Below are 21136 nucleotides of genomic sequence, written 5' to 3'. Positions count from 1 at the left end.
TCATGATTTTTGAGCGATCGGTGATGAACGATCGCTGTCCGAAATAGATTGATCGATGTTAATGAAAGTAACGTATCTCGAGATGAAACAACGGTGTTCGTTGATGTATCAAAAAATTAAAGAAAAGTAGGTTGGGATTTAAAGATTTTCAAGTATCGATTCATCGGTTAATGCCCCCGCAACGAATTTGCAGTGTATAAAATTTATCAATGGCTGTTAAATTCATTCGATTATGTAAGAAAATAGTCGTCCTTTGATATTTGTATTTTATGTATTTTATGTTACAGACTTTCAATTTGTACAACTTTCATTTTGTACAATATTCGAATAACTCTGTATTATCATTGGCTAATGGATTGGCTAATATTCATAATTTTGAAAAAGTAGTGGTATAATTCAAAGAAACCGCCAATATTGAAAGACACAAAGGTGCGTTTTATACTAAAAATAAAGTATGTTTAACCGACTAAAACATTTAAATGAGACGGTAAGAGACTATTATTAGACGCAAAAGAAAAGACCTTCGACTCTTGGCGTATCTTATCCTCATAATTTTCAAGTAATTGGCTATAAAGGGATACGAATTAGTAGTAGTGAAATGGGGGAAATTTCTGAATTATGCAGAGAGTTTCGTTACGGAGCCCTCCTGCTTTAGCGTATAAAATCCAGTCCGTATAATTACAATCGATTGAAAATGTATGCAAATAGACCGTCTTCGATTTATTACCCAAGCGAAATTATGTATTTTCGCCCGCGAACAAGACATAGACAAACGAGTTCAAATTACAGCAAAGAAGATAGCTTTCGTAATTAACGATACGTAGGAAAAAAAAACTCTTCCTGGGATTTTAGAACTCGTAACTCAGAGCGTAAAATGAAGATCTAAAAGCTTTCCACGAATTTGCATTCGCACATAGTATTTTAAAGGATTTGCACGCTCTTGGTCTTCTCCAATTAACCTGGATAATTTTACTGAGAAATGTGTCTTCGGATAATATATCTTTTTTTCTACTTTATCAGAATGGTTCCTCCATGGTAATATCTCTCTCGTGCGTACTGCTGTTATAACGATTACGAGTGCACACGTTACTTATTCATTGACAAATATAAAGATCGTCTATGTACGATATACTTAATCGCAATAATATAAGCTAAAAATTATATGATGACGCGATTTAAGAAACGCAAAGAGCTTTATGAAAATTCAGTTTGCTCATGTGTACATAATACATTGCAAAATGTGTACATAAGAAGAATATTAGATATTCTATAATACGATAATTTGCTTTTTATATTAGAAAAGCGTGAAAATGTAGAATAAACTTAGGTTATTCGATTCGATTATCAGCTGTACAAATTGACAAAATCTTCGTATTAAACAGCCCTGTTACTTTAAAATGATATTTATAATTTTGTTATTTCATTTTTATTACGTTTTGTTGGCGTATCTCATTTATTCGCATATATTTAATAAGAAGAAATCGACGAGGCACTGTTTAGGCTACCGGTATTTATCGGATCTCTGTTACACGTACGCGGATACAGTTACTTTAATACCGCAAAAATTTTAGCGCGGCATACAAAATACGCTGTCTGAGAACTGCGTATCTCATTGTCGGTGAAAATCGTGGAAAACAAGTGGCGCGGTGCTCGGCCCGCTAACGAGCGTGTAATTACAATGAAACGATTGAGCCGTTGATGTCACGGCGCGGAGGAAATCTGAGTTGTTGCAACTTCCGCGAACGACGTATCCAGATCCGTGGTGGAATCGTCTAAAGAGAGAGGAGGATAGTTAGGGGAAGCGAAACTGACAAATAACAGGAGGGAGAGGAAGAGAATCGAGGCGGAACGTGAAAGGAGACTCGGCAGATAGATAGCACGAGTAACAGAGTGAAACAGAGAGGGGTTGAGGCTAGATACGACCTGGGGTATGGAGTTTGAGGCTTGTTTGAACAGGCTCCGGCTTCCAAAGAGGGTGGACGGGGGTATCGGGAGTTGCTATGACGATCACGCCCCGTCGAATTACGCGAAAATTGCCCTACGTACCCTCGACCCCCTCTCGCACTCCACCCCCTGGCGCCCTTCATCAGGACTTCGGTAATTCCCAACTGCCGTGTTACGAATGCGACGATAAACGATCCTACCGAAGCGTACCTGTACATGAAATTTCTTAGCCTTGACATTTGCCCTTTCATTCCAATCGGATACCACAGTCTCTTACCATCGAAAGCATTTTCTTCGTTACGCCAGATTTTATACGAGATGCTAGATATTTGTAATACCGATCGCGTTAAGTAAAATTTATGTTACGCGTGCGCAATCTTATTTTTGGTTTATCACCAATTTGTTCGAAAGTCTTTCGATTCGACAGCAGTTGACGTTGAGAAGTTTGTGTCGTATCAGTTTTCATTTATATTTTACATTACCGTGGTTTATCAGCTGCTTCGAGACGATGTTCGTACTTCGTCAGTGGCTTCGATTTTATTTCATAATAAGCATCAAGCTGTATTAAAAGGTTAGTTGCAATATCATTAAGTCGTTGGTCTCTTAAGCGAGCTAGACGTTACACAAACCTCCTCTGGGAGTTGCTCTTCGCAATCCTCGACCTGACTTCTTCCTTCGGTCTCGAGTTTCGCCCGGTTTGTAGCACCGAAGGGAAACAATGTTTTCGCATTAAGGGACAACCTGTCGTTGACCTGAGAAAGCTGTATTACCCTCACGTTGCAGTTTATACGCTACGGGCGTTATTAATCGAATTTAGTTTTAATGGAATTAATCTCGCGTGATTTCCACCGACCAGTGAGACGCAAGGTCAACGTCGCAAAAAGTTGTCCATTCGATCTCTTACATCTTTCTGATCCTTGCTTTATAAGATACGTAGAAGCTTATGAAAGTTTATAACGGGCGATTAAAAAAAACACGTTTCTACGATTTTACTTGTAGGATAAATTTAGCTTTAAATGAAAAGCAAACATGTATTTTATGAACGCACATTGACTGAGAAATAGCTCGTCCGATTCTGATTTTTTTCCTATTTTAATACACCTTTATTTTATTTGACGCGTAATTTTGCATTCGTTACTCTAGTAATTGAATATGTATGAATATATTTCGAATAAATGGAAGCTTTTTCGGGGATATATTAACAAGTGTAAAAATTTTTTGTATTTAGTTACAGTCACGGGTACAACTCTGACTTGGTAATTAAATCCTTATTATCGTTGCGATGAATGTAATGCGTTTAAACGTATTTAAATTAATATAACTTCGTGAAGAAAGGTCTTACGACGATCTATCCGCGCTCGTGTTAAAGCTCGAAGCTCCCTCTTTCATAATGCTCTGATCGTTTTTTTCTTCCGGCGACATTGTTACATCGTGTAACGAACGGCCAAGTGAAAAGACTTTTCCTTTTCCAAGATTTTACAAATTCAAACGATCGTACAAAGTTAAAAAAACTTTTTACCGAATTTGTTTTAAGATGATCTTGCGAAGGAAAATCTCCCCTGTACGACAACCGCTCAGAACTTGATCTACGATTTTTTCTCGCCGTTTTACTGTATTATATAGATTATATAAGATGTATGGAATGCAGAATTCGTTACTCGTCGTTATTCGATGATCTCGTCGATGGTAAAGAGGCAACAGTCGTGGCTCTTTCGTACTTCAGAAAATGTAATTTATTTGAAACGCTATTGATGAACGTTCCGTTCGGAGACGATTCATCGACCTTTGACCGTCGAAGAAATTAATTTCTCTTTGCGGTTCAGATTTCCATTACTGTGGCCAACGCCGTCGTCTTCCTTTCTTCTTGTTTTTTTGTTTTCCAGCGGAGACGAATCCGGCAAACCGTGCACACAATGCCGCGCAATAGCACGGTGAAACAGATATGAATCGACGAGGAAGAAAAGAGGAGTATAAAACAGTTATACGAGGAAACAGCGGTGAAAGAATAAACAGCGATGATATTTTTCTCGACGCAAACGTTCTCCGTGTTTCGTACCACATTTGATAAAGTTAACGAACAACGAGATCGTAGTTTTAGCTTTATCGTCATTGTCCTAAAGCTCCTAACTACGTTTCTTCTCTGTTGATGCTAAAATCTTTACGCTGTCCCATTTCGATGCCATAAGGCAAGCGATGAAATGAAATTTTTGCCAATAGTAAACATGGTAATGAGTAAAAATATGAAAAATTACAATGAGATCGTCAATAAGTAACACAAACAAGTGACTCCGTAGTCGTTCTATTTTTAAAAAAAACTTTCACTGGCAGCAGCAAGTTTCATCCTTTTAACTTGCTTTCCTTTCGTGCATATTATCGTCTTCCGACCGAGTGAACGCCTCATCACGTAGCCGACGCAATCGGCTTGACAGTTTTCCGAGGGACACCGAGAATCCTGGCAGGACAATGCCGGAGGGTGAAAGTTTTCAGCCCTGCAGACACGCGAATTCGAAACGGTCCAAACGGTACTCCGTAAGCTTGACACTTTATTGCTATCGCGAACTGAATCTGTTCTGTTTCCATGTTTGCCAGACACTCGATAGTTTCGCGACTGTCTGGGAGATCGTCGATGATTCCGACAGGAGACGAATGAGATTCGCGCTGGTGTATTAGAATGAAACGCCAGAAAATGGAGATCACGCGAGAAAATTCAGCTCGATACGATGAAGCGATAAAAATATAAGATACGAGCGATTAGATACTATGACGTCGACAGAATGGTTGAAAAACAATTTTTTCTCGCGGATCTTCCTTTTTTGGGAATTTAACGCGAAAGCTCTTTAGACGAATGAACAAACGTAGAAACATAGGATAAAAGATTCTATCGCTGGGAGAAGACAATGTAAAAAGAGGGAAATACGACAAAAAGATGAAAGAAGCGAAAAAGAAAATATTTTGTATTAGATTGAAATAAAGAGAGTATAGATACGAGGATGCAGAAGAAACTTCGGACGTAATTTTAATGAGAACCGCGGTTAAAAAACAATGTTCGTAAATGGGAAATAATCGAATAATTTAAATACCCACTCGATACTATTAAGTCTAAGAGATTAAGTTGGAAATTGGGATTTAGAGGGGAAAATTGAAGAGCACGGATAATAATAGACAAAACAGGAGAAGGTAAGTTGGAGGAGGAGGGTGGGGGGGGGGCGAGAAAAAAGGAACAAAGGGAATAGGAACAAACGTGGCCAAACGATTACAAGACAAAGTGCAGGCAGACAGAGGCAAGCAGAGCGTTCTCGTATAAACGCTTCCATCTTCAACGGAGTCGAGCATATTGCGTTAACACCGAGGGTGCAAACAGCCTTTGTCTATCTCGCTCGCTTCCTCTCGCGTTCTCTCCTTCTTTTCAGCATTCTGTCACGCTTGCATAAACTAAAAGACCCTCTGGAGTACAGTCAAGCTAATAATTAAAGTCGCTAAAACCGCTCGTTAAATCGTACCGCGTCTGCCCTACATCGTCGAGAACGTTTCTTCGGTCTGCAATTAGTAACGCTTGTCCTCTTAATTGACACTGACCAGAATCTGCGCGTTAACTTATCAAAGTTACATCCTGTACCTTCGAAATAAGAAGACGAAAGTTTTACGAATCTATCATAAGAAGTATATCGCAAGTACAAATCGAGATTTTTACGTTATGTTCGATTGAACGGTAGAACTATTAAAATCATTCCATCATTTTTTCAGATTCTTTGTTTTCATAATAGTTCGTATCGTCGTTGTTGACAAAATTGATGTCGACTTTTATCGAAATAAAAAAGTAACCGTGTAGGTATACTTATTTTATATTGCTTTGTTATATTTCTTGAATCGTTCATTCGTCATTTAGTTAGGTACATATTAAATGTAAACGTACATTGGTATGTTGTAATTATTCTCGTACGATATTGTCATACCATATCATAAATATACACTATAGTTCAATGTTACAAAAATATAGGTGTATCTATTGGTATTGAAATTCCTATAAAGAAAAACAATTTATATTATCGTAAACAATTTATGAAGGAATAAAGTAAAGAGAGACTGTTTTAATAAACAGTCGAAACGTTTCTCTTATTCTTACTAGAAGAATGAACTCTAGAAAGATAATCAAATGTTCTCTTTTTCTTTTTAAGTCATCATCTAAGAAGCTGTTAGAGTTAGGAGAAACGGTGATCTCTCACGTTCTACCATTTGTTCCGAGTCGATTGCTGTGATTAACGATTTTCTCGATCGGCTGCGTCGCGTGGCGAAAGCTCTTTTCTGCTTTTAACCTGTTTACGTGGAATGCACCGATAAGCGAGATGGCCGAGAGGCGGGCTTCAAGTACATTACAGAGAAGGGTGGTTAATGATTAATTCATCGTGTTGTTAAAAGTGGCGCCGAGTTGCTTGCGTATAAACGTTGTCTGACCGAAATAAACCGATAGAGAGGAAGAAAGGAGAGAAAGGAAGGAAACGTGGCATCCCTTTTACGACTAATTCATCCTCTTCCTATCGGGTTACACGTAAAACCATTAAGGTATGTGATTGAGATATCGCGGAGGATTTAAACGCATTCGCGTGTCTCCGAATAATACCCGAACGATGACAAGAGAACCGTTGGTACGACACAAACGAGAAAAGATATGCTGTACCGTGCACGCGACGCCACGCCACGCCACGCTTGATAAATGCAGTATATTTGTAACGACTCGCATTAATATTCGCTGTTTGAGAGATTATTGCGCTATAATATGATCGTTGGTAATAATATTATCGAATTAGTTGACTTTTAATATGTTAAAATACTTATCGCGTGAACGTACATTTTATTTATTTATTTAACTCGCATAACTTTTTTATAACTTGAGAAATCCTTCAATTTCTTCAACTTCCTTGAAAATAAAACTTTTTGTTCGCAAGTCTGAGGCAATTTTGTTATTCTTGTCTTAAACTTAGAATCTCTCTCTAACTTCGTTTACCTGTATCACGTATTATGCCTCAAGGGCCCACAGTATATGAAAGAGATAACGTAAGAAAAGACTGAATTTTGCTAAAGAATATATTTCTAAAAACCAATCGTGATGGAACGATGTAATATTTTCAGATGAAGGTAAATTTAATCTCTTCGGATCAGACGGATGAAGAACGATGCGGTGTAGCGAAAAGTCAACGAAGAATTTCAATTTAAAAATTTGAAACCGACAATGAGATACGGCAGTGGAAGAGTAATGTGGCGAGATTGCATCTTGACTGCAGGTGCAGATGAATTAGTTTTTGTTGATAGTGTTTTAACGAAATGTGCTATTCATATAGATACAGATATATGTTAGTTTTAAATTTGATCAGAACGATGACATAAAGCATGTATAAATTTATTATTGATTTTAGTTTTAAAACTATCGCTAGTATTATTATTATCATTACTTATTACTGGTTGTATCATTTTAATTCCTATGGGTCACAGAATGACACTTGGTTTGCAAAATACTACTAAAAATGTTTATTACATATGTAATCGATCTAAAATATGGTACCCTCCCCTTTAGTCACCGAAGAATTCATAAGATTGTCGATCATAACGTTTTTATATTTTATCCCATAAGAACTATAGAACGATAGAATTGAAAGAGCACGTAATAGAAGAATAGAGACGTATTACAGAAAACCGTTAAAAAGTTGCATTCAATGCGCTTAGACGTTTTGCTATATATATTTAAATAAAACCATAAAATATTAATATTACCATAACAGGTACATTAAAATGCATGCATATTTTTGCAACGTCAAATTTCAGCATTATTTACCTTTATTTACGCTTATTAGTATTCTTAATACGTTAGGTATTAATTATAATATAAATATAATATATTCTAAAATAGCACAATAGAATTAATTGAATGGTACAGTTATAAGTAAGTATATAGGGTAGGTACGTTCGCGAATAGGCTCGTGCTCGAATATTAATCCGAGTTACAGTTTCTACTTAATATACCTTTTTCAAACCTGATGTAATTTGCTACGTAATCTAATGTGAATAATCTTGCGATTTATTTCCATACTTTCTACCAAGGAATTTTAATCACGTTAGTTGCGTGGCCAATAATTGTGCACCGTTTATATCGAGGTTAGTGATCCATGGTCGTGGAAGTTGATTCGATACGCTATGCAGAAAGTCAATCATAGTAATCGCGGTCAAGGCGAATTAGGAAATACTTATAACGACGTTCGTTTAGCATTATAAGGGCAAGGATCGCGATCAAGCGAGTGTGTTAAGGAAAAAAATTAGTTTGGTGAATTCGATCTTTGTGAAAATCGATAATTTAATTTCGATGGTAAGCCAAGAGATTAAATTTTGTTTCAAATGTATAATTAGTTGGCCGAATGAGATGTATCTAAATGTAAATTCAAATATCTTTGGTAAACAATTTAAACATCTCATGAAATACTTTAAATTTCATAACGATACCTTTTTCTGCCAAATGCTCTAGAATAATCGTCTTACTTAAAAAGAAAATAGAATTCTCTTCTTCTTGGAAAGAAGCGGGCTATTCTGTATTTTTCAAGCGTATCGTTGTATTCGTGTACGAAAATTCTTTTTATTTCTGACCAAACTAAAGATACATCTTTTAATTATGTAGATATTTACGAATGCCTAAGCTTTCGATTATTTAGTATTACACTTAACGTATCACGCTTCCAACTTCAGCAATATAGATTCGAAAAACCGTGCATTATACGATATCATCAAATATTTAAATTATTTAAATCGTTAAAAAGCTTGATCGTTCGTCATTATGTCGCGAAATAGCTTTTCGATTTCTTTCTTCAAGCTGCAGACAGTGACACATAACGTCAAATACAACCAAAAGTTTTCTTACTTTGAGAAGTTTCGAGGGATGCGCTGAAGCTTCGAAGCAAAGTCTGATCTGTATTTGAAAATTCTCGACGTGCAAGAAGTATCTCTGGTTATCAACGTCTCTCTCTCTTTCTCTCCCCCCCTCTCTCTCTCTTCGCATTTTCTGTCAAAGAGTTCAATTTAATTTCTGCTCTACGACGGATAAGTTCACGGGCTACATGGACGAACGGCAAAGACGGAAAGTCGAATCGAGGCGTAAACGCTTGTCTTTGTCCTCCTCGAGAGCCCGAAACAAGGAAAGAACAATGGAATTTCGTTATTGCGCCAACAGATGGAAAAACAACAAAATGCCCCTCGCAAGGTCTTTCGCCGCGTTTCATTCATTCTCCCTTTCGTTCTTGTGGCTCTTCGCTTTTCTGCCGCTTGTCTCTGAATCGATTCCTACGTGACGAATCGCGTTCCACTTTCTTTCTTATGTACCTTATTCTCGGTGAATCTGACAATTGATTGCGCACGACCGAATCGAGGTCACGCGTGTACAGGCCTTTGTCGAAGATGAAAAAGAGTCGGGTACTCGAGGAGAAAAACGGGATGCAGTTGCTATGAATTTTACCGCGTTCTACGCCCTGGAGGTTATCGATGATTGGCTGCACGCTTTCCAATTGTCGTCGTGTCAGGGTCTTCGATGGCCAGCACCGTTCCTTAAAATTATCTTCCAATGACAATAGTTCCTGCAAGTTGGAAACAACAGAAATAAAAACGAAATGCCTGTACTATCCTGCCCAGTCTAACTGTATTCGAACATATGGAAATATGTTATGCACGATGTACAAGATTTGTGCGAAGAATAACTAAAGACAAGTCAAATACTCCGTAGTTTTATTCATTTCATAGTATTTTATTCAGTATTTTATACAGTATTTCACGCAACGTTCTACAAACGATAATAGATGTTTGATACCCTACGTAAAGTGTCTTAACCTAACGTATTTGTACTACGTATACAGAAATATTTATTGTTTTCCACGTTATATCGATGACACCTCGATCGAATGTTCGATTTTCATGGCTTTATGTTATAAATTATTCTATTTTAAATTGCATTAAAGCATTACATTACGTTCAGGAAACATGATATAATTGATTATAGGTGTCTATCTGAAAATATTGAAATACAGATTGTAAACCATGCGTGCCGATTAATCATCAAAACAGCAGTCATCGGTAATCTTTTTCCCCACGTTACATGCCGCATTTATCAGCGCAGTTTTTGCATGGTTGCACACTTTTCATCACCCACACTCCATGGCACGCACGTAAATACATCGCTCGGAATCAACCAATTCGCTTCGTTCACCGGAATAGCACAAAGGACGCGAATAATCAGCAATTCGATTTAAAATGTCGATAATACCTTTGATTCGTTTAAAATCTTTGATGTCGATCCATTATACATAAATACGATCGTGTAATCCTTAAAGTAGTGGCGTATTATTGCCTATATCATATTTGAATGAAACTTTTCATAAGTATAACGCTGGTACAATTATGTATTACATTTTCTTTTGAAATACGCTTTTCCTTAGATCGAAGGGAATAAACGCATAGATTATAAAAAAAATTGTTTTACATCATCTTTTCTCGATTCATTATCGATTTTACTCCAATAATTATATATCATTTTAAAACTTTCGTTTCAGCGATCGTTTTGACACAAATTTAACATCCTTCCGTTATATTTCACCTTTTCGCTGCCCAAAATGCGAAAACATACCGCGAGATTGTGGGCGTTGTGTAATAAATATAACAACGGGGCAAATATATTTTATACATCTTCATATTGATACGGTGCATACGTGCAATGATAAGTTTAAGCTAAAGTTTTTGGTCAGATAGATTTTTCATTGTGTATTTCAAGAACGATACTTCAAAGAAATTTAACTGATATCATGTACAACCACGCAACAATGTTTATTTGTTGTGGATACTATTTTCCTTCGGTTGTTCCATGCTCTTATATCTACTATCAGATGAAATTTTTCTCACAGTTAGTTTTAAATTTATCACGTAAAATTATTTGTAATCGGCCAATTATGTAATATTCGGACGGTGCAAAATGACGAGAAAAGACGAAAACGATAAAGGGAGATGAAATCTAAATGGAAATATAACGAGCGAGATATATGTTATTCGAAACTAAATTCTCGAATAAAAATTTCGTATTATTCGTATGCTTGATCATCGCTCTATGTTTGACGATATTTTTATCTCTTCTATCCTATCTGTAAAATCCTTTTGGATACTGCTTTTGAAATATAAAATGTAAAATCTATCTGGCCAGGTACTTTTGTACACCACTGTAAACGTTCGAATTCTCGCACGAAGCACCGTGTATTCTTTTGTTCAAACGGTGACCGATAACAAAATCACCAAAACAATTTCGAAGTATTCGAATGGAGAAGTCCGCATCCATCAGGAGGTCCATGTGTTTTGTTGATGTTGTCACGGGGCAGGATAGTGTAGCGTACACGGCGTCCTTTTCGTCGTCGCCAACAATGCCTATAATGTACGGTGTACGGATTCACGTCGAACGGAGGTTTGTTCCGTACACAATGGAGTATACGCGAAGCCGTGTGCGTGGCTGGAAAGCGATTCAAGTGTTCGTGGTAGCTGATTCGAAATCTGCGTGCCGGAGTTTAACAGGCCCTGAATGAAAGCAGACATTTCCTAAGTAAACGTTTTTACGTTATTACGAGGATCCTGAAGTGGATATCAAGCAAACGAACGTAACTGAACTCGGTTGATCGACTATCGTTCTCATCTCTATAAAGATCTCTATTCCTGGACATTGCATCGAATCTCTGACTCAACGAAATTTTACTGCAGCATTTGTGAGATTAACTTATCTCGCCTTCTTCGATAGATGGAATGGACGAGCCAATTTGATCCGCAAATTATAAGCTGGCTGAGAGCGATGTACGTATGCCGTGAATCCTAAACAAAACGTTGATTTATTATGGAATTAAATATAATCTCTCGTATGTTAGGCCAGTATTGCTTTTTACTAAAATCTTATATCTTATATTTTAATAAGATTTGTTTGCTAATATAATATATTAAGCTGTGCATAATATATTAAATAATAACTTAATATATTGAATATATTAAATGTATTAAGTATGAATGTATTAAATGTATGAAAAATATAAATATTTCGTGTAATATTAATAACAAGTAAACAGAACGATATTAAGACAGAATTAATTCGTGTATAAATTAATTAATCAGAGTGTGATATCGTGGAAATTATAAAATATGTAAATATTTCATAAGCATGTATCGAAGAGGAAAATACCAGGTATAATTATGAGATATGCGAAATTTCCAATATTAATATCGAACGAAACCGTTCGTTTTGTGAATTATTAATAAGCAGCTACTTTTCGATAAAACAGAAAAAAGATTAATCTCTTATTCTGTTGATAAATTTTTAATCATTTTGAGAACTTGATTATTCTTTCTCACTTTGTGCGAACAAGTCACCTAACTTTATCGAGTACAAAGTATTTCGTTTACGTAATAGATCGTCAAACGTTCTGGTAATTAACAACATCAAGTAATTGTACAGTAATAAACGTTAATTACCATGTAATTAAAACATATTACAGGGATGAAAGGAGCTACTGCGGATTACGTAAAGATGCTTTTCCTCGATTATCCAGGGATGCAATTGTCCTGGCAGAACGGTCGTGTTTATCAGAGTTACGGTTAATTTCCCTGGCCTAGTGGCCATCGAGTGGCTTGTTAACCTCGGTTAATAGAATTAAATAAACATTTAACTATAAAAATTTGGTAAATAAGATGATGTTACATCGCTGTCTAGTTTGAAAGTAGCAACGATGAATTTCTCAAGCAATATACTTGAAGAGTACCTTTAAAATATTTAATATTTTAGGAGTTTAAAAATTTTAACAAGAATAAAACTCGACGGAAGAATGCGAAGAATCGAATCAAGGACTTGGTTTGTATTTCCTTCCAAAGCTTCCCAGTCAGTTGTTGTCATGATTTAAGTACGTTGATAACAGCAGGGCTGTCAGCATCGGATAGAGACGAATGGCTCGATGTCGTATCATTCACAACCCTTATAATAATTATGTGAAAAGGGGGGGGGGGGGCACTAAAGAAAGAAATGTCACAGCCCTCGGCAAGAGGGCTCCCGTTCGAGTTCGTCATCGACTCGAACGAGAGTAAAAAACAGACATATTTCCAACGTGAAATCTCTTTATAATACACATAGTATTCGACAAAATTTCAACCTTTAATTCTTCCGATTAAATTGGTCTCCATGCGACATACAGTGTGAGACTCTTTTTATACATGTTGTATTAACAAATTATCTTTTAACATTATGTCAAATAAAACGGATGAATTACGATGATGTATTAGAGATTTCTCCCTAACTATAATAACGTCCTCGCACTTTATCCGATGTAAAAATCGCGTAAATACAAGCTTTTAGTGCTTATCGTTGGCTACCGTATGTGGCATCCGTCTAGTCAAGAAATATGACAAATGGCGCATTTGTGCATATTTAGACTCGTAATAATCGACCTAGTTGCTATATTTTCATAAATCATTTATAATAAGCAACGAATTTCCTTTATATTTCCCTATATCAAGTTTATCGTTATTTAGTATTACATATGCCCGAATCGTTAGAAATCAATTTTATCATTAATAATATTGTAATTGTACGATTAAATAGGATATTTGAAATCACGTTTACATCGTAAGAGAGTACCAATTAATGAATTAAGAAAATACGGGAAAGACATAATAAATCCACTTTTTCACAACGAAAGATGGAAGACGATCGGGCTATAAAAGATTTCATTCCGACTTATCTTCGCTTACAATTAAGTTCCTCGGTTAACGCGCGTTAATAATTCTTGGCTGACGGAAAGCTTGGCGAAGAAGAAGTACAAAGTGGCTTATGCAAATCAAATTGCAAATCAACTGTCTGTGTATGGTTCGCAGGGCATGTGTTCAAGTAGTAGTAAAAAGAAAGGAAAAAGCACATAGAGAAAGAATTGGCAAGATCTTAGCCGAACGAATGCGATAGGCAGGTGTCACGCCATCGCAAACCCCCGGCGCGACGATTACGACGATTACAGGAGGCTCCCGAGGGGTTGAAGAGGGTGGAATCGCCTCCGTTGACATTGCATCACGAAGCACTAACCACATTATTTATGCCACCTCGTAAAACTTGTGGCGTGCCTAAACACACTACTCGTTCCCACCACTCTTCCCCTTTTGCTCGGAAGTTGCACAGATCAGAGAAGGGGCGGGAACTTTTGTTTGTGAAGTTCACCATCTCCGCCCGTCGCGTCAGTGGTACTGCTCGCATCACCGATGGTTGAACGAGACTAGACGGTTACGCGATCCTTCCGCCAATCTCGAGCCATGACATCAAATTCCAGTTTTGACCGAGGAAACAGATATTTAATGAAAAAATACACTTTACCATCGAGGAAGATATAATATAAAGATATTATTTATTATTATTTACATATCTATTTCTACTCACATATTTTATAATACCGTAAAACTGTAACATTATATTTATAACCCCTTGTAAGTTACAATACTATAACTATATAGATATAGAATTAAAACGGAATTAAAAAACGATATTATATATATATATAATAATAACGTGACTAGACATCAGCTTTGGTAATATGTACATATGCGTAGTTACACAACGAAATAAATTGAAGAGAAAAAAAGATTAATATTTCCCCGTTACAAATAAATTGCTTTATAGATGAATTTTTCAAACCGAGCTCTTGTTTTATCTGTGAAAAATTGTTAGTCCGCTCGTTTTTTTTTGCTATAAAAAATTTTGTAATTTAATACATCTCGCGGAATTAATGAATAACACTTAATAACATGCCCGAATTTTTAATAAAAAGAAATTTGAAACATAAAGAAGGCCAATTCGTTTAGTTGTTCTAAACCTACGTTGTTTAATTTATTATTAAATTCTATATTATTTAATACTATTATGTTGAATATATTATAACGATATTTAACGTTAAAATCAGATTTTTTCATTCCGGGAGAAAGATTAATTCTTGTGTAAATAATAAGGGGAAATGAGTTCTTGTAACAAGTATTATCGTAATTGGACTACTCAAACGTTAAGTAAATAATATGCGATCTAAAGGAAAGGCATATACGCGTTTCACGTCGGCGAATTATTCTAAGATGATTTTCCATTGGAAGTTTATTGAATTTTACGAATAACTTGGTAGTTTGAAATAGCAACAAGAGAATGGAGTTGTTTGCATCAACGTCAATTTTCGAGCATGAAATAAGAAGCATGCAACAAATGAAGGTAAAATAAGAATGGATCCAGTGTGAAATATTGCATGCGTGTAATGATATGCAAGCCGAAAGGGGGTTTCTCGCCGTTACAACGCCGACGCACGGGTCCTTACTAAGGCATTTTTATTATACACGTGAACGTGTATTTGATTAATGTAGACGTATGGAAGACATAGATATCGTTAAGTGAAAATTGATAAAACTTTATTTATAACAGCACCTAATCGTGTTATATATGCAATGTTATAAAAGTATATTTTATCAATTTAGTTCCGAAAAGAGGGAAAAATTATTATAAAATAATGTCTTGTAAATTTTTGTTTCTCCTATTTCATATCGGACATCGAGGGTGTCTTTGAAACAATTTCGAGAATTATTAAAGGCTACAAATTGCTTTACGATACGAAAGAATTGCAGATTAAACGTAAAATATCGCATGTCTGTAATCGTAGGTTGCTTTAAAAGTTCGTGCTAGAGTTTCCACGTTGGTATGCCTAATGAAATACGATTTTCCAGCTATTTTTATTAGGTATCCGTAATCGGCCAGCTCGCGTAAACGCCGTACTCGATGAAAACGAGGAACAACGGGAATGCCTTCGATTTGACGTCCGCTTTTGTTTGGCCATTTCTACGTTCTATTTTTTCCGATCGAAAGCCGTTTCATTCTCAACAAATTGTAAATCTGAGTGCAATTCAATTCGATTTCATCTTTTCTCGCGATCGTGCGTATTTGTTTCTGATAGTATTTTATACAGCGCGACTACAACGCGACTACAACGCCTCGAGATGCCATACAGTGCGTTTATAAAGATCTGTTTTCATTTCCGTGTTTACTTACAGTTACCGTACTCGATGGAATTGGATTACGACGTAGTCGGTGTTCCGGGCGGTGTTTCCGGAATGATGGCACTGCTTCCTCCCAGAGTGAACGTGTCGGCTAGGGGAGAGGTGCCAGTCACACTGCAAGTCTTTAGGATCAGGCTACCGTGCTCGGGTCTCGTGAGTGCGCAAATTCCTTTGGCTTTGAGGTTGAACGTCACAGCCCCACCTGGTACCAAATACAACGATACCATTTTAGTATTCAAGAGAAACAAGATTTGTTTGAAAGGTAAGCGACAGAACTAATTTACAGGAATTACAAAATGATGCGGTATATCTCGTATTATTTCCACTGGTTAATATTTCATTTTCGTCAAAGTTGGAGCAATATGGTATATTTTTTGATGAAATTCGAAAGATACACTCTCTAGGAAAATTTCTAGCACGTTATTAAGACACGTATACGTAAAATCTAACGCAACTTGTTCCGTTTTACCTTACTACGTTATTTAATACGAAGTATTACTTTTATCGGCACCCTGTCAACTGTGTATGGTTAGCTGAGACGATGCCAGAGGCCCACGTTAGATCAAACACTTTCGCTCCAAGTACGTGTATTTTACGTACTTGCAATAATTTGCAAGTGGTAGAAATACTTAGGAACAGAACGTTACTCGTACTCGCGCACAAAAGGATAGCTCGGTACAGAGAAATTGCTCGAATTTGCCAAATTTTTCTGCTTATTTTTCGAATAGCTCGACGTTAATGGAAGTAAATATACAAGTTAATAGAGAAGAATCTCCGGCTTTCGCGAAAACGCGTTCGCGGCACACCGATAAAAGTCTAGCCGTGCGTGTGTTACGCACGAAACGTGTAAACCGTGTCAACGCATTTACATACAAGTATTTTAACACCGTGGCGAACTGTCGATAATTGGTCGGCTTACGCAATCGCAAATTTAATTAGTACGTTCACCGGGATCGTTGAATACCTTCGTTACAAGCAACGCAATTTCGACGTATCCGCGATTAAAACAGAGAGAGTGGAGCATTCGTTCCGAGTCCCTTTCGGGCGCGAATTCTATGCACGATTTATGCCCCTTTGTGCAACACGCAATCGGCAACAACGCCGATGCATAATTTCTGAAAGCAGAATTTCGTGTATGCGAACGCGCTCGCCGTGATACCTGCACCCTGTGAAAATCGAGTGATTAAACTTTGGTCGCGCCGATGGCCTGGCTAATTTCGTTTAATTACATCGCGCGTGTGCCATATACCGCTTTACACTGGTAACCTGTCGTGTAACTTTATTAATCCTATTCGACCTGTTAAAACTCGGTTTACTCCTTTGTACGTTAACAACTGGATACCGATTACTGGCCAGATAATTACTCGTTGTCCGCTTGGCAACGAGAAGCGGAGCTGGCCAAGCGGTAAAAAAGTTTGCAGGAACATACTTTCCGAAATACACCGAACTGGCTTGATTAAATATACTAAATATATCGAAAGTTTCAGTCTACGAGCATTTAACCAAGCTCGATTAACGTAACTCGTTATTTACCTAAAAGTCGGCATGCACTTCGTCGATGATAAAAGAGGAAGTAATTAAAATGCGAAGAATTGTATTTTACAAAGAAGCATTTCGCAGCAATTAGGTCCGAAATACGAATTATTTTTTTATATTCGCGATAGTAGTTCGCTATAAATCCAATTCTAGTGCTTCCGGAGACACGAGATCTCCAAATCTCGTGCTTCGCCTGCTCAGTTCTTCGAACGAAACGTTTCCCGTGGAAAAAAAGATACGATATGATGTACAGACGTGATTCTCGCGGCAGCAGCCGTGGAAACATCCCATTCCCCGTCCGGAAATCGACAAGAACATGGAATATCGGGGATCTCGAAGTAGTAGCAACATTTCGTCAGACAGGTGGATAGAATCGGACTTCGCTGCTGATAGAAACTATACGTGTTTACAGCCGAGCGAGTGAGACGAACGCGAAAGGGGAGGGTCAACGGGAGACCGAGGAAACGAAGCGGTAGAAGGGAAACGGCGGGAGTTGAAAAAGAAGGTGTGGAAAGGAGAGAAGCGAGATAAGGCGGAAAACGAGAAACGCGAAGGAGAAGATAGAAAGAGCGAGTTGACAGACGCTGATCCGGATCTGGTTACCGGTGCAGGGGGCTACAACGAAAAGCAATCCACCGAATAAAATTGAATCTCGTCAGGAGTCGGTGTATTTAATGAAAGAGAAGAGAGGAAGGATCTCGCTGTCTAAGATCAAGAGGATCGACCACGTAGAAAAGTGGAGTAAAAGAGGTTGGTGAGGGGGTGATGAGGGGGTGGTAGTAAGACAGCAGGAAGGGTGGGAAATAAATAAGCAAGCGCTGCGAGGCGAGACTCGTCGACCGATGAGTAGTAGTACTCGCGCGTGTAGACCGAGGTTTCTTCCTCGCCAGAATTTGTTTTCTTCTTCGTTCTAGTAGTAGCCCCCGTCCATCATGGTCGTACGGGCGAGGTTCTTTACTTTCTAAGAGGTCCTGCGAAGATCCGAAATCGTTTGGAGACCACTCAAAAATAATCGAATCTCGTGTTGGCTCCTCGAGTGCTCGTATTCCAGCTATGTATACACCGAAAGGTTGAAAACGTTCGATAGCGGTCTTGCAGCAAATATCAGGCAAAAGCGCTGAATGAAAAGAAAAATGTCGGTATAGCGAACGATTTAAATGCCGATATTGTGCGAACTTTTCTCTGAATCCAGTAATCCACAGGGGCAAAGCGAAGGCGATGCGATGTAGAGGATCGAATGGGGTGGCCGAAGAAGGTTCTTTCTACTTTTAAATTTAAAGATATTGAATAAGCAACATGAATTTCTGAAAGAAGCGAAAAGACCAGAGGAAAATAAGAGGATCGTATCTTTTTGTTTGGTTATTTAGTTGCATTAAAAACTACGCAAACTTTTTATATTCGTCGCTCGATACACGCTACGGAAGCGCTACTGCTGATCTCTATGATAACGATATCGGTAAATCGTATTAGCTAAAACAATTTCAGTGATATAAAGTTACGTAGATTTTATAATATTATTTTATCACGTTACAAAATTATTCAATTCACCACTGGGCAACAGTGTATGTGTTATGCAATAATCGGACGACAGGGGAGTACAAATTAACAAAGTCATGTCCGCCGATAAATCGAAATGTTCTTCGTAATTTCATCGCGACAAATTAACGTTAAATGTACTCGTCGATGTACACGTAGTCATGGTATAAATTTGACGATCGAGAACGTTAAATTTATCAAAGATTAACATATCTAATATTCTCGCTACGTATATCGGTTTAACGTATCTTTACTCCTTAAAATCATAGTGAAATTACTCGATATAGCGGACGGAACACCGAATATCTGACCTCTTTTTTAAGTAATCATCAATGTCTCGTTACTACGTCGATTTGAGAAACCATACCACAGAGTCTGAAGTATCAAACAGTAAAGCACTACAGTACTACCTATGCTCTATTCTATAAAGAAATTTCATTATCGTTATTGTACGACGTGTATATTATAGCAATGGTATTTCAAACATCGCAGAAATGTTATATATAGGACTTGATCTTCGAGAAACCGGCTCCTTAAAAATACTCACCAGCGAGTCGCTTACATATACTAAGAACAGCATTACTGAAAAAAGAAGAAGCGAATTTTATCGTTCACGGTAAAGCTAATCGTGTCATCCGCGATACAATCTTTTGATCTGCGCTGTATTTACGTTGTATTTACTCGAACATGGAGAATAGTTGAATCGCGAATTGCAAGGACAGATATTATACGATGATGTAATGAGTAAAATCTTATATTTCGCTGTCTTCGATCACTGAATATTCTCCAATTTTTAAGTTTATAATAGGAACGTAGTAGTATTTACGGTAGTTGTCGGAGGATGGTAACTAGATTTTAAATTACTCATCACGGTGAGATTGAAAGCATTTTTCACTCCGCGGGAAACGCCGCAATTTGCGATGAAATTTGTTTCAAGAGAGCAGACGCCGAGCGGTTGAGCGAAAGAACACCGAAGAACACCGTTCGAAGAGGGTCATTCCATTAATCCCGCAGGGACTTAATTCTGAACCTTCGTAAATCTCGGTTAAGGTTTGTTTGATAGCGTCGGATGGCATCGCCTACTGGGATTTAACCGAGATACACCTCTTTTCCTCTAAACGCGCTTTCTCGACTTTGCACTTGTTCTTAAACCCGTGAGTTTCTTGTCGGTGCGTCGACCAAGACTAAGTTTAATCGATCCTACGCCGTCCGCGAGCAGCACGAGCAAATTGATTCCTTTGTGCTTTGCCGACCGTTAATCTCTTCCTTCGACGTTTTTAATTAAAAATCAAGCGCTGCGGTTTCTTTGGACGTGTTAAACCATCGTCTAAACCGTCGAAATTATCTTTGCGCCAATCGAAACCGTGCATTTCTGACTTATTCCAACCAAATAAGCGTTAGAAAAGCTTCGGAGAAAAGAAACAATCGACGATTAATGGAAAATATAGCCGATGAAAGAAAAAATAGGTAGTAACGCATATGTTCTCCTTCTTCTTTATGATATTTTTCCTTTTACGTTGTATTTCAAATAGGTAAACTCTGTCAGTATGGTAAGCTGTGTCGGTCTGGTTAAAAATAAGAAATAGATCTATCGTGAGATCTGAAATACTTAATAGAGAACAATTTCGATCTCCAATATTGCCCAATTTTACGCTTTTATGTATCGATAATTTTGGAAAAAAGGTCTTCTTTTGGCACGAACGGTAAACGTTTTGAAACAGATTATTAACGCGTAGTACTCGCATTGACCGTGCATCTATTCTTTTTTCATGGCATAGTAACCACAAATGCATTACCACTCCCTTTGTACTTGATATTTTTGTTACAGCTTTTTAACGTAGTTTTAAACTACCTATATTTATACGACGTTCTTGCCTCGTGTTTCATCGTAGAATATACCGATGAAGTTTAGCTGGAAAAACTTGGAGCAGCCTGTAGTGTCGATTTAATAAAGGCAAATTGTGTTTCTGACGCAATTGATTTTTAGCAGGAAATTCTCAATACC

General features: G+C 37.4%; 1 protein-coding gene across 1 annotated transcript in view; it reads left to right on the top strand.

Moving 5' to 3' along the window:
- LOC117209455 (tyrosine-protein kinase Drl) overlaps window positions 1–21136 on the top strand; it is a 99500-nt gene that overhangs the window by 55282 nt on the left and 23082 nt on the right. The window contains exon 3 of the mRNA XM_033451530.1: window positions 16054–16321. Coding sequence (XP_033307421.1) covers window positions 16054–16321 — 268 coding nt within the window. The remainder of the gene's footprint in view (window positions 1–16053; window positions 16322–21136) is intronic.

Source organism: Bombus bifarius, unplaced genomic scaffold, assembly GCF_011952205.1.
Source record: "Bombus bifarius isolate JDL3187 unplaced genomic scaffold, Bbif_JDL3187 scf7180000008176, whole genome shotgun sequence".
Classification (NCBI taxonomy): domain Eukaryota; kingdom Metazoa; phylum Arthropoda; class Insecta; order Hymenoptera; family Apidae; genus Bombus; species Bombus bifarius.
Note: the sequence above shows the minus strand (reverse complement) of the source record. Positions and strands in the feature narration are given on the sequence as shown.